This window comes from Orbicella faveolata, unplaced genomic scaffold, assembly GCF_042242905.1.
Source record: "Orbicella faveolata isolate gen_17 unplaced genomic scaffold, um_ofav_v1 contig_46, whole genome shotgun sequence".
Taxonomy (NCBI): domain Eukaryota; kingdom Metazoa; phylum Cnidaria; class Anthozoa; order Scleractinia; family Merulinidae; genus Orbicella; species Orbicella faveolata.
In genome coordinates, this window is record NW_028301576.1 from 11,274,684 (window position 1) to 11,289,264 (window position 14,581).

General features: G+C 38.8%; 1 protein-coding gene across 1 annotated transcript; it reads right to left on the reverse strand.

The window, feature by feature from the left end:
- Positions 1–1,653: 1,653 nt before the first annotated feature.
- Positions 1,654–6,942, reverse strand: LOC110052587 (uncharacterized). The gene is made up of 6 exons (XM_020758728.2): positions 6,850–6,942; positions 4,720–4,830; positions 3,844–3,947; positions 2,943–3,055; positions 2,674–2,718; positions 1,654–1,963 (listed from the first exon to the last, which is right to left on the reverse strand). The coding sequence occupies exons 2-6, from the start codon at positions 4,815–4,817 to the stop codon at positions 1,808–1,810; spliced, it is 516 nt and encodes a 171-aa protein (XP_020614387.2). The 5' UTR covers positions 4,818–4,830; positions 6,850–6,942; the 3' UTR covers positions 1,654–1,807.
- Between the last annotated feature and the right edge of the window lie 7,639 nt (positions 6,943–14,581).

Genomic DNA, 14,581 nt, shown 5'->3' on the forward strand with positions numbered 1-14,581 from the left:
GTTTGAAACTATCGAGGACGCACGGTCCGCTTTTGTTGTTTTCCTGTCGTCTCCACGAAAACAACCACGTATCGCGCGAATAACATCCACGTGCCATTTCTAAAAATAACTAAGGTGGCCGAACACAGTTTTCGCGCGCGCTCTCGCTAATGTGATTCAGCGCGCACAAGGATTACAGAAAATAAACATGTCGTCGATACAGCGATCTTTTTATTTGCACAATGCACACGCTATCTGTGCTATTTTTCTTCATAATTGAATACAATTCATTTATGGTTTTAATCTTTTATTAGAAAGGTATGTTAGAAAAGGTAACAATGCAAAGAACCCAGCAATTCTCAGATTTTTCCTTGTTACCAAAAGAACCCGGTTAAATATAGCGCATGCGTAGTAAAGCAAAACATTGCGATTCAATGCGGAATGGCTTTCTCGGAGATAGGTCTATTTCTTGAGAACCACTCATTAGAATTTCACGAAATTTGGAACGAAAATTCTCTAGGAAAGAACAAATTGGAGTCTTGAAAAAAACTGAAATTTAGCAAAGAAAATCCTAGATATTCCAGTCAACAAGGGATAATTGAATGGATCTCTCTGTTAAACTATTATTCAAATAGTGTTAACTTGTGAGCATCGTTCAAGTTTGCTGCATGCAAATGATAAAGAAAATCTAATTCCTAGATTTTCTGCAAATAAACAAAAGCGATTTTAAATGCCTGTTTATATTTAATCATCTCGCCATGGTAACGGCACATACGTCGGCTAAACTATAAAAACGAAGTTTGTTTTATTAACTTGAGCGTTGTCGTCTTTGGCGACCAAAGGATCAAGGGTTTTAAAGAAAAAGGTGAGCGAAACACAGGTATCAAAAACTGTGTTCAGCCACCGTAGAGGGTCTATATGGGGATTCACTCTCTTACCTTGATAATCTCTTGATTAAGATTATCAGTTATCCATAAATTATTTTGTCATTTATGTATGCATTCATTTCTGCGTTGTTTTATTTCTTCATTTTCTTGCTAAGCGTTAGCTCATTCATTTCACAATCGCAGTTTTATTTCCCCAAAGATTTCCTCTCCCGATCCCTAGGACCAAAAAGATTTTTTTTCGAAGAAGAGCAGTCTGCCTGAAGCCCCTAGAGAACTTGCTGATACACACCATGACAGAGCCAACGGAAAATCAAGGCGGATAAGGTCCATGAAGTTTACCTGCACTTGTAATGCCGCTCTAGCTTAGAAAACAAGGTAGTGTTGAATGATATCGACGACAGCGAAGGTTTTAAGCAATAGATATGTACCCGATGGGAACTTAATACCAACTTGCCGACAAAAAAACCATTCCACGCATTGCTCGCGAAACACCACAGCCAACATTTCGAACAAATATTCCCAACTCAAGACACGGTGCAAAAAGTAAATTTATATATACTAATACATTCGCGCGCTTATTAGAGAAATTGAAGCATGACAAAATCACTCCGGGAACATCATTCCCTATACAGTCTTTCTTGGAGGTCTCCAAGAAGAGTAAGTGATAAAACCACTTGTAGAGGAAACAAAGCGAATTGTCTCTTCTACGTTGCACTCAATGAATCCTTTAGCTACGTCCGAAGACGTCGAGAAAGTGATATCAAAATAACAGCGGGCCGGGGATCAGTTATGTTTTGAAACACTCGCATTTATTAAAATAATAACACACCCGTAAGCACAGTGCTCATTGAGATCCAAATTGCAGTCCTACTTCATGACATCTCTACACTAAGCTATTGACAAATATCTCCTGCGCTTCTGATCTCCAGTTAACACAAGGTCTAAAATTGTAGATTTCTAGCTTCTAGAAAGTCTCGAGTGTGAAAGGACCTGGCCTGAGATTCGCTGTCCGGACAAGCATCCCACTGTTCCTTGCACTTCTGCATCATACAATCATGAGCAGGCTTCAAATCGACGTCACCATCGAAGTAGGAAGCCTGAGAAGTAGAGAATGGAAGATTTATTGAGTGTGATTCAGCACATGGAAACTCCAAAAAGACTTCACGACCTTTATTGATAATGAAATCCGATCAGTGAAAGGGAAAGTCATTTAAACTCGCCTCAAATAAGCGCCGTCCACTCAAAAACCGTCCACTCTAGCTTATGGGAAAAGATTGGACTTGTCACTTGAACGAGCGTGCTATACGTTGGAAAGTGTTCAGCTTTTACAGCACATTTCGTTATCAGAGTGTAAGAGTTGGATAAGAGAAGGGAACTATAGCATTTTGAACCGAGAAACATTCGTTTCCGAGGCTGCTGTTTTCAGAAACGTTGCACCCAACGCGTGTTTTAGTTACATTCCCAGGAATAACGCCGCAGTCTCAGAGACTGTGCACCTTCGAGTTTGTTTTTTGTTTTGCTCTCACGCAAGGTGCTTATTCATGCAGGGATGGCGTTAAATCAAGGGCGTCCCTCAACCGACTGAGTAAGTACAGGATCTCGCCAAAATTTAATCGAGCACCAGACGATAGGATTCAGGACCTGGAGGTGGTAAATCCTCTAACTTCAAAAAAAAAACAACAACAACAACTAGTACCCTGACGCACCTTGTTTGGCATTTGCTTCACGGTTCGGTTTTGATTACCATCAAATTCGATAAATGAACATGCGCACAAAGTAAGCTCAATGATAAAGTTTCATTCCGTACCTTCAAGTTACATACATCGGTAGCCTCGCAGTCAAACTGAATGCGCTGTTAAAAAAAAAAAAAGACGAGGCAAAAGGATTCATTAAAGATGAATATTCCCGACTGTAGAAAAACTGAGCTTCATGAGAAAATCCAAGAGAGAGGAGGGGGTGGGGGGAGGGGAGGAGGAGGAGGAAGGGGGGGACAGCTTGAGCTTCTCCGCCGTCTCATTCTGAAATTGTGCAGTGGGTAGATAATAGTGACGAAATTCAAAAGTGGCCTATACTAACTTCATTGCAACCCTCTCCTTTGATCCATTTTGCAGTGGCCCACTTACAAATGCACCAAGTTGGATTCTCAGGAGGACATCTCAGCTTTCCATCATTTTGATCACCGTAGTTACCTATATCAGGAACAAACATAAATTTGCATATGTGCAAGTTTTCCATTCATTTGAGCCATCATGGGTATCATCCTTGTGCCTCAAAATTAACACTAACAATGGCGGAAATAATTAAATAAACAAGAAATTTGACGTTAGTGCAGCAGTGTTTTTGTGAAGAGATTCGCATTTGAATTTTTAAGAGGAAACAGAGAAAGCTGAAGGGTAAGATTCTATTTGGACCAATTGGTGCGAAGCGAACTCTCTCTTACAACTTCGGAATCTGTGCTCTCATTGTTACTTAGTCAATTTAATTTGGAAATCTCCAAACTTTTTCTTGACCTTTCTAGTTGTAGAGAAGTAGTTTACAAGCGACTCTCAAGACGCATGAGTTATTCGCTCCAGCCTTTAATATTATAATAAAACATGCTTATTTTCATTTAAATGGGCAGCCATCCTCACTAATCTGTAATTTGAAAATGAGTAGGAGCTGAAGAAAAATTAACTCGTGAGTTTTGACATGTACTTGAGTTGATGTCGACGTGTGAGCTATATATGAAATACGAATTCCGGTAAATCGAATTTTTAATACACTTCTCTGCAATGTTCTGTTTAGACGACGCACACACAACTTAGTCCAGCCACGAAACAGACCATATGTACCTCACTGATAGCGCACTAACCTCTCTCTTACTTTCAGTCTAACTGGACAAAATAAAGAGGAATAGACAGGAATTACTGCGTATAACGAGGGTAGCCTATTATCTCTTTTTATTAAATTTGTAATGCATAAAGTAGGGCATACTTACTCACTGAGCCACACCAAGATCTTTGTCCTGTAAATTCCCAGAAAGATGTGCCTGTAACTCCTATCTTGGCACAAACTCGATGAGTCGGATCGTGATTGCAGCGCCTATCAAAAGATAAATAATCGAATTTATCAACAATATTCTCGCTCTTAACGCTGTTAACCCTTCTCCCGAGGAGAGTATATATGAGCTCTTTTCCTTAAAGTTCTATGTTACCACAGTAATAAATATTGGAAATGCTCTTACATTTAACTTTATCTGGTCATACCCCTGAAAGTTCAGTGAATCGGTGTTTGTAGCTATCGATTTGCAATTCGGAGTATATCAATGATTCATGTTGACCATATTGCATACTTATCAACGCCCTTACGAATGACAAATTAACTTTTAATTGCGTAACTGTTAGAGGGTGTTTCCAAACCAAAAACCAAAGTAATCACGTACATACATGCATGAATTCATACGTACATACTTTATTTGTTATAGGTGGTTAAATTAAACGCAGCCAGAGGCTGACGTGGACCTACTGTCTACGATAAAAAATATGCTGTGTAGCAATGGCAATATGTTAGGAATAAAATAAGTGGAAATAAAAAGAATGAAAACGTTACAAAGGCTATATTAAGTTCATATAATGGGAGGGCAAACTACATGACATTTTTTGTGAGTGAGAACACACACACAGCTTAAAGTGAGGGACAACATGAGTGAGCAAGCCGCGATTGGTTTTGGCTTTGAATGCGATTTGCTGAGAAAGGGGCGCGAGTGGTCAGGACCATCCACGTAGCGAATTTAAGCAAACCCAAAGCAATCCCGGATTACTTCTGAAACTCGATTGTTCTAAAACAATAACGTAATACTCGAAAAGCAGCTTACCTGTCTCCCCTAGTGTCTCCAGGGCAGGGTTTAATTTCGTTTGACCGCGCCACGAGAGGCAGAAGGGCGAGTAACACCAGGCATGCGTTGGTCAACATACTGCAACTGCGACTGCACATTGAAACGAGATACATTAACGTGTAGCGTAACAAAACGATTATATAGGGTACTGAGACGATAACACGACAAAGGCATTTATTACGAAAATGATAGATCTTTATGTGTTTATACACATCTAACTCCCGGCAACTCGAAGCGTTGAACAAAATCATGCATCAGTATTACTATAAGATTCGAGTTATCAGGAGTTCGGACCGTCGAAAGCGAATAGATACGACTGAAATTTCACAAATTCAAGGTGAAACAAAGCCATCTTTACGTGTTTAGTATAGTGCTGTTCAAGCAACAGGCGCAATCAAACTCACTACAATATATCTTTAAAAAAAAGTATGATATTCTACTTAAAGAATCGAAAAAAGTCGGAAGAAATAGGGAGAGGCCTTCGGCCGATTTATCGAGGGTCAGTCAGTTATCAGTCAGTCAGTTAGTCAGTCAGTCAGTCAGTACTGCCGTTATTTAATGAGGGTGATACACAATATAAACTAGTGGCCCTCATTAATATTGCAAAGATGATACCACTTCGACTTCGACCTGAATTACTTTCGCCGCTTAATATTACCATTTTGTGGGCGAGATAATTTTACTCGAGTTTTTCCTTTTTAAACCTGTTGTAATTTAAATCTGGTATTTCTCACTCATAATCTGCGTTGATTATTGCAAACACAATAAAATGACTTTGAGCCCCGAGTCCACTTTAGCTTTAACAGTGGTAGACAGATGTTGCTTCAAGAAATGCATACGTTGGCGCTACCGCCCCGTGTCTTAAAAGCTGGTTGGCGTTCAATAGATTACTTTTCTTCCAAGACAAAGAGATCTTGTGAAAACAATTTTCATGAAAAATAAGTACCATGATATTCGTCCTAGATACTTAAATAGGCCTTTTGTCGGTCCTTATTTTATATGCGAAAATTAAATTTGATTAAGCGCTATCATGAACAGCCTCAGTGCTAAAAACAACCACTAAATCGGGCAAGACTTTGCTCTTCCTGTAAAATAATTCGCTCTTAACTTTACTTTCTATCCTCTAAAAATCCATAAGGTAACGTTTCCATGCAACGTAATTTCCAAACCAAGATGTCCGGCATGAGTCGTCTTGGTGTTTATATGGTAATTTTCCCCTGGGTAATTTTCAAAGTCTGTGGTTCATCCTCTCTGTCTTTGCTGAGGCATGGGTTTCTAATATTCCTCTTCCTTTCACTTCCCCGAGCGCTTTGCTTTTTCAGATGTGCCAATGGAATTTTGCAACACAGAAAAACACCACATCGAGAGGCCAAATTAGTTATCATCACAACAATCGGCTCGCGGATTAAAATTTAAAATTTAAAATTTATTTCATTTTGTCTGTTTAAACTCTTTTAACTGAAGGAACAGGACGAACAGGGCCGAAATACTTTGCAAGGAAACTGAGAAAAACGTGATGACCCCCACCTGCGTGGCGTTACACGTGAAATGAACACATGGTAATTTTTTATTAAAATCTCGACGCGTTTCGTCTCGATAGGTAGGATTACAGATGTTATAGATGGTATTCACAGATTTTACGTCTTTTTAGTTCAACCAAAAAGTTCCAACAGCCACACTGCAATACGTGAAGAAAAACCAAGACATGTTGAGACTTTCAGGATAACATTTCGACAGTTAGTGCATACAATTGAGATGTAACGTCAGGGAAATGTTATGTAACTCGTTGAATTACTTCGATGTGAAAAAGCTTATCTTACCCCCACTAGTCCAGGTATGTTCCCTTTAATTACACAAATTAAATCGTCCGTCAGATTGTTAGTTTGATTATTCGAATTTTTTGACCGCAAGTCCGTTGCTTGAAACACGATTTCTATCGTTCGATCAAACCTATTGTCTACTCTATATCTACTTGTCTTCGTAGACAGCCATGCTCGAATTTTCGCTATAGAAACGGTTTTATGTGATCAGCAAGCTCGGGCATCATTTCCGTAACTCAAAAAATCAAAAAAAAAAATTAAAAATGAAAAGAAAATCAGTAAAATCTACCTTCGTTGGTTTGTAATCTCGTAAGACAGCCGTCCTCTCGGGTACCGTGACAGAGGTAACAATAACACGTAGTCACAAAATGCAAATTAAGTACAGCTACATGTGAATACGATACCTGCATATTATTATCATTGAATTTGCCGTCTATTTCAGCAGGTTAGGTCTAGTAATATTTCGTGCGAATTGTCTTTTGTCCCGAGTGCAAAAATTTGCCGGCTACTCACATCGATTCAGGATTTAAGGAGCAGCACTCAAAACTGTTTTTAGATAAACACAGAGCCGCGAAACATGGGTACATTCATTTCAGGGGAATGTAGACTCTCTTGAGACTTACTTTCAGTGTTGGTACCGCCCTGTGTTTAATGCACCCAAATTTATGTAATCAAAGTATTTCACGTCAATCCGTTTTCTCCTTCTTGTGAGATAAATTGTCACGGATGCAGATTTAGATGCCTCGTACATTCAGTATAGATATAGATATAGATATGTCAATAATAATAATAATAATAATAATAATAATGATGATGATGATGATGATTACAATAATAATAATAATAATAATAATAATAATAATAATAATAATAATAATGACATACCTGGACTAGTGGGGGTAAGATAAGCTTTTTCACATCGAAGTGATTCAGCGAGTTACATAACATTTCCCTGACGTTACATCGCAACTGTATACACTAACTGTCGAAATGTTATCCTGAAAGTCTCAACATGTCTTGGTTTTTCTTCACGTATTGCAGTTTGGCTGTTGGAACTTTTGGTTAAATTTAAAAGATGTAAAATCTGTCAATACCATCTATAATATCTATAATACTACCTATCGAGACGAAACGCGTCGAGATTTTAATAAAAAATTACCATATGCTCATTTCACGTGTAATGCCACGCAGGTGAAGGTCATCACGTTTTTCTCAGTTTCCTTTGCCAAGTATTTCGGCCCTGTTCGTTCTGTTCCTTCGGTTGAAAGAGTTTAATTAAAACTCAATGCATACCCTAGTCTCGATTTTGGTCACCCCAGTGACCATAGATTGAAAACGTGACAGAAAATTGGCGTTACTTTCGATTCTCACCAAATTTGGACAGTGGGATGATCTCATCATTAGCCAATAACAGGCCATTTTTCTGCTCTTTTCGTCATATCCCCCCCTCGGGAGATTTTTGGCAAGTTAGCTAATTAAGTATGCAAGCCAACCTAATGGCGGACGCTCTCGGCGAAATGTTTATTTGCTCAAAATTGGGGTAAAATCTTTCGGAGATGGAAGTCAGGGCATTTGTAAGGATACAGAAAGTAATTTGGGACCAGTTGCTGGCTTCTAAGGCTGAATTTATCCAGAAGTAAGCTGTATTTTCGTTTTCGTGCCGAAAGCCACGCGGTGAAATATTATCGGCTTGTTATGCTGTCCTGTTCTGTTTTTTCTCTCGGTCTTTTTTCTAGCCTGCCGAGGCCATTCTTTCGTCTAAATCAGTTGAAAAAAGTTCGAAAATGATGTTCCCATTCAAGTTTAAGCTCTCAGGTGATAATTCTGGAGTTTTTTGGCCGAAACGTCGGCTTTGTTATGTCCGTGTTTTTCGGTTGCTATGGGCGACCGTAGCGCCCTTTGTTGGGTCAAGTCTGAGAAGTGAGGTCGCAAAAAAATTCTAATTAATTCTGGTTTTGTTCGATTTCGCTGAAATTATAACACGATAAAGCTGGATTGTTAAGGAATAGATTTACGTTCTACCGATGTGTGGTAGCTATTAACACTAAAGTGATATATCGCTTCAAAATCAGGGTTTTGAAGAGACTTTTTTTGCAACGTGTGGGTTCGGCGTGATTTTGTAATCGGAGGATTTTGTTGACCCCAAAGGAAAAAATATCCCGAAAAGGTCATTTCATCGACGATTCAAACGAATATAAATTTGTATATGTTCCGAGCTAACTTCCTGGTGAAAAAATATAGTTTTTGACGCGCGCTGGGTTTTTAATTTTTTTCCCGCGAAACACAGGGTATGTGACGAGTTTTAAACAGACAAAATGAAATAAATTTTAAATTTTAAATTTTAATCCGTGAGCGGATTGTTGCGATGATAACTAATTTGGCCTCTCCATGTGATGTTTTCAGTGTTGCAAAATTCCACTGGCACATCTGAAAAAGCAAAGAGCTCGGGCAAGTGAAAAGAAAAGGAATATTAGAAACCCATGCTTCATCAAAGACAGAGAGGATGAATCATAGTCTTTGAAAATTACCCGGGGAAAACGATACCAGTTATCCTTGGAGCACTTGGGCTATCAAACAGGGACTAGAAACTTACCTTGGAAGAATTCCCGGCCAAATAAGCATCAGTGAACTACAAAAGATAACCTTGCTAGGTACAGCACACATTTTGAGGAGGGTGCTATCAAGCTAAAAACTGGCCATCCCCTAGTGTCCCAGGACCATGATTTGGTCTCAGCCCTAAGGACTCTAAGCAAACATTACGTGAGGACGATGATTATAATAATAATAATAATAATAATAATAATAATAATAATAATAATAATAACAAACTTAAAGTAAGGTAACATGACGTTTCGACGACTTCCTGTTATTCGACAATGATGACATGAGGTGGTGGAAACGTCATGTTACTTTACTTACGTTAATTTCCTTGCTTAAATAATAATTAAACGATAAAAAAAAAAACAGTCCGTATAGCATATTAAAAGTTTGTTGACGACGTTTCGACGTTTGACTAACGTCATTATCAAGTCAAAGAGTGAATGATAAAGAATGTTTAAATACTTAAAAGACAGTAGGTGATGGAATGTTCCCTTAAACGAAGAGTTTTGCGCGAATAGAATCAGTCTGCGTGTTGAGACTGGGATTGCGGTCCTTGATGAAAAGCATTTCGTAGAAAATACAATCAAATTTTGCTTGGGACTTTTTTAGAATGCGGAATTGGCTTTCTTTGAGGAGGCTCTGTCATGTATTGGTCAGCGGTTTTGTTACGCATGCTTAATAAAAAAGGGGCGGACCCTGTTCTTGTATGGCCGCCATGTTGAAATGTAGTTGTTTGTGGCGTGTGTTTGCATCGGGCCTAATCAGACCTATTAGAAGCCATCCGAAGGTTTCCCGATATTTAACAGGCTCGTATCCCCATGGGCTGTCGAAAAGTGTTAACCGATCGCAGAGTTTTTATATTCAACAATACGTTGGTGAACAGCTCCACACCTTCACCAACGTATTGTTAAAATAATTATACGTTTTATAGTTTATTACTTATCCTTCAGATTGCGTGATTTCACGGCTGGAAATGGCTGGTATTTCGCTGGGACAGTAACCTTTAATTGCACTTATTATATACTTCCGAAGATAATGTATAATTATACACAATGTTGATCCCCGGACGTACAAGGGAGGAGGGGGGGGGGGGGCTGGCTGCCACCCCCCTCCATAAAATTTTCCAAAGTTTTGAAAAGACGATTTACTCTAAGTGGCTGAAACTTTCAGTAGCTGTTTCTTAATTCTCTCCCAAAATTCTGCTATGTCAGTTGGGTGTTCATCTTTTATGACGTTGTCATGGCAACCATCAAATTCCATGCAGGTCTGACCAAAGCTTTTCTTGAGGTAACTCTGTAGCTTTTTCCGGTTTTCTTCATGAAATTGGAGAAATTCATGAATTTATTCATTTCATAAGCATTTTAGTTTGATTTTGTGTTAATTTCGGTTATTTCTAGACTTTTTTAAAAAATAGTAAAATCCAAGATGGCTGGTCAAAGATGGCGGATCAAATGACGTCATTTGACGTCATATGGTGTCACTACCAATAAAACGGTGTCATCTTGTAGAGCAAGCTCAGGGTTATCTAATCAAATGTATATTTATTTCGCTCTGCCTTATAGTGCTACTATGATCAAAAATTACTTCTGTTTCTTTTTCGATAAATCAAGAGTATTTATGTTAAATAAATACCATGCCAAGTTTCAAGTCTTAATGCCCAAGAAAAGTAAGATTATTTGAGCGACAATTTCTGTCTTTGACTTCCCACCATTACAAAATTCAAATGTGGCCGGGAACCACTGAGAAAGTTGGGGCAGGAGGGGAAGTGACGTTATCCAATCAAGACAGCGAAACTTGGTTTACTTTGGCAAGCCGAGAGTGAGGGTTTGCGTGTTCTTTTAAATAATAATAAATAATAGACGAAGAGGATCGAAATTAGAACGCAAATCGTCTATGACAAAAACATACCAGCTGGCCGTTGAGTTGTGTAGAATTACAACAACGGATCAAAGCCACGAAAAGGAATTTCTCAGCATAATTCTCCTCCACGCGGTAGTGTTGATTTGTATCCTCACGTCCGAAGAACTTGATCCAAACCGACCGTTTTCCTTTTTGCGCGGAGCATTTCATCGATTATTGTTTTGCTAGGTCTCCTCAATCATGTCAAAGGCTCGATGAAACGCCTTGTGCAGGGCGCAATTCGATCAATGGAAGGGAAACGCGAAGACGATAGTTTTTTGAGTCATTCTTCCCGTGATCGTCGAATGGTGAGTGCAGTTAGCATGAATTGTGTTGTAAATATACAGTTACTTGTAGGTGCAATGAAACCGAAGATCAAACGTACTTCTCCTAAACTCAACCAGTAATTTGCAAATACAGACCATCGTTAGTTCAGTGACATATTTTTTCTGGGCCTCAATAATATATTCAATAGCACAGTATTCAATTTTTCTCTAAAATGACATGTCATTAGAGCGACAAAAGTGATATAAAGTTCATTGTGACTTTAAAGGACCCTAGTCGGCCTCCCCCATTTTTTGAAATTATTGATATTGCATGGTGAAGTTAAATCTTATTGCTTTACTGTAAGTTGTATTCCTGAAAGCATGTTTAATTATCTTTAGTAGATAGTGATTTCCTTCGTTTCCACATGCTCCGAATAAAATATGATAGCCAAACTCTCGCATGCAAACAAAAAGAAAGGTGTGGCTGACCAGGGCCCTTTAAAGCTGGGGTCCTTGAACCGGGCCACTTGGAAGAAAATTGACCAATGAAAATTATAATTGAGAACAAAAGATAGCGGGTGTATTTGACAGTTCTTCAATAAAATTTGACATAAAAAGTTAAAGTCATTATTGGTCTATTTTCTTGCAAGTGGCCAGGCTCAAGCATTATCGCAGCATCGTTCAAATCGGTTTGGGTTTTTTTTTTTCCTTTAGTGTGCTGGTGGCTGCGACTGCTAGCAACCTAAAACAAGCCAAGACGAGGTAAGAACTAACTTACCATCTTTCACATCAGAGGTAAAATCTATTCGCTAAATAATTTGATTGGACTTAATTGTAGTTATGTTGGGGGGGGGGGGTGTTTTATTTACAACGCATTTTCGATAAACAACAACGAAAACGTAACAGTAACAGCAATTTTTGGGTGAATCACGTTGCACGTAACAAACACAATAAATCGGTTGTGACTCGAGCGACGGCTTCGTTTTTTTTTATTCCACGTAACTAAATTTGGACGCCGGAAAACCGAGTAAACCAACTTTGCCAATGCACTCTTTTGAGATGAATTGTTCACATTCATGTTAATTCACCTGGGCAGCTAAATAGCGTTTAACTTTTTTTGTGAATGGATTATTGCTTTTGGTGGTCGCAGAGACGTCCGACGCAAAACCCGATTAGAGCATTTAAATGCAGGTTATCGGGTGTAAACCTGGGCCCGTTACAGTCCGGACATTTTTTGGTCAAAATAAGTGGGAAAAGATCTGAATGTCTTTCTTATAAGTAAGTAAGTAAGTTAATGGAAACTGACAAGGAAGAAAACAACCTTTGTGAACTCAGCTGGGACTTATGATGGAGCGAAAAAAGCAGGGAGAAAAATTAACAGAGTGTCAGGTCAAATTATTAACGTGGAAGGCGATCTTCAAGCATGCGAAATCTAAATTCTGAAGATATCTATCATCAGGACTTTATAAGCTTTATCTTTCTGAGAATCTGAAACTTGTCACTGCAATTTTATCTTGTCCTCAAAGTGTTCTCGTTGATTCCGGTTATCTAAGGTCACTGTTTCGAATTCAAGCCATCAAACTGCAGCCATGGCCGTGTCTTGTCCCTTCGTCTGATCTTTCAGCTCGGCGATCGCTTCCCGGAAAATATATTTTGCTCGCACTGAAATTGTACTGTTGTGTTCTCTTTTGTTAAGTGAGGTCTACACAGCCATTAGTTTTCCTTTGCAAGACAATCAACTGGACATTCGGTGAGGGCTGCATTACATTCTGAATCACACAGTCTTACATGCCAGTACCGTGTCTGTCAGTTGAACATTCGGTCTCTACTTGTCTACCTTTTACATGCAAAACGGATTGAAAGAAGTTTTAGGACCATATAAAATGCTGAAATCAATTGAATTTCTAGAGGTAGAAAAATGATGTCCTACAATGTCCTTAACAGTTGACTCTTGGAAGACTAGAAAATCCAAAAGCGTCATAATATTTAACAATTAACAGAAATAATATACACACTACGCCGGTTATATATAAACATTATAAAGTAACGCATGTTGTGAAAAACTTTGATTAATGTCTTGACGTTTCGTATGTTTCAACACACATCCTCAGAAGTGACGGTTGGATAAAATGGAAAGATTGGAACATAATTAACTGCGCGGCCATGGGCCGAGCGCGGTTCATGGTTTACCCGTGGTTTATTTTTTTTTTTTTATACTCGGGCTTTCCGAAGGAAAACGCCTGAGGTGTAAATTCGGCTCCATTTTTTTTTTTTTTTTTGCGTTCAGTCACAAAACGCAGTTCAACTACAGCGCCTGCGTGAAGTGTACGCGCATGCGTAGAATGAACCCTAGAGAGCATGGTTTAAAGCAACGGCCGCCTTCGTGGAAAATTCCTCGCTTGATGAAAGCGAAAGAAATTCGATGGCTATTACTCTCAATGTACATACAAAGTCACACACCGTTCGCGGTAGACCCACACTAAAACTTGTGGAGCGTTTTGGGAACGGGTCGGTCCGCGAACTTTACGAGAGATCAATTTACGAGGGATCCTTAACGAGTGAACCTTCTACCGAGAAATATAAAGCGAAACCAGCTATATCAAACGAGCTATCTCATATTATGTTTACATAAAAACACAACCGTGTATTTAGACGTGTCGAGAACCCAGTAGAATACCAGAAGCTACTCTGAAACGTCTCAGAAGAAAGGGCAGGAGACTGAAGGAATTTGTTTACGAGCGTATTCGTCTAAGCATACCGAAGTCCTCTTGGTTACCTCGTTATGTGAAGGTTAGAGGAGTTACAAAGAATGTTTGTAAGCTTCATACGAAGAGGGTAAGATTAAATAAAGTTGCACAACATGAGAAGAAGTATTTGTTGAATCGTTCTGTGAGGGTATATCAAAGGATAATTAAATTGAAGTATAGAGCAAGTCGGTATTTATCAATGTTTTCTTGTAATAGACCCATGTGTCTTTATAAGAGTCAGACACACAGTATCAAACTATTGTAAATTTCAACTGAGATCAGATATAGAGGAAAACCCTGGTCCTACTCCAATGTACATTGACCCTAGCAAAACGATAACGGCACCATATAACCAAGCTAATAAGTTAGTATTTGGACAAAGTTCAGGACAACAATGTGTTGCAATGAGTTTATGCTCTTTGATTTACAATAACAAACAAGGAATCAATTCTGCTAATGATCTGGTGTCAATAATGAATATTGGAAATCAGTTGTATTCAAGTTTGTC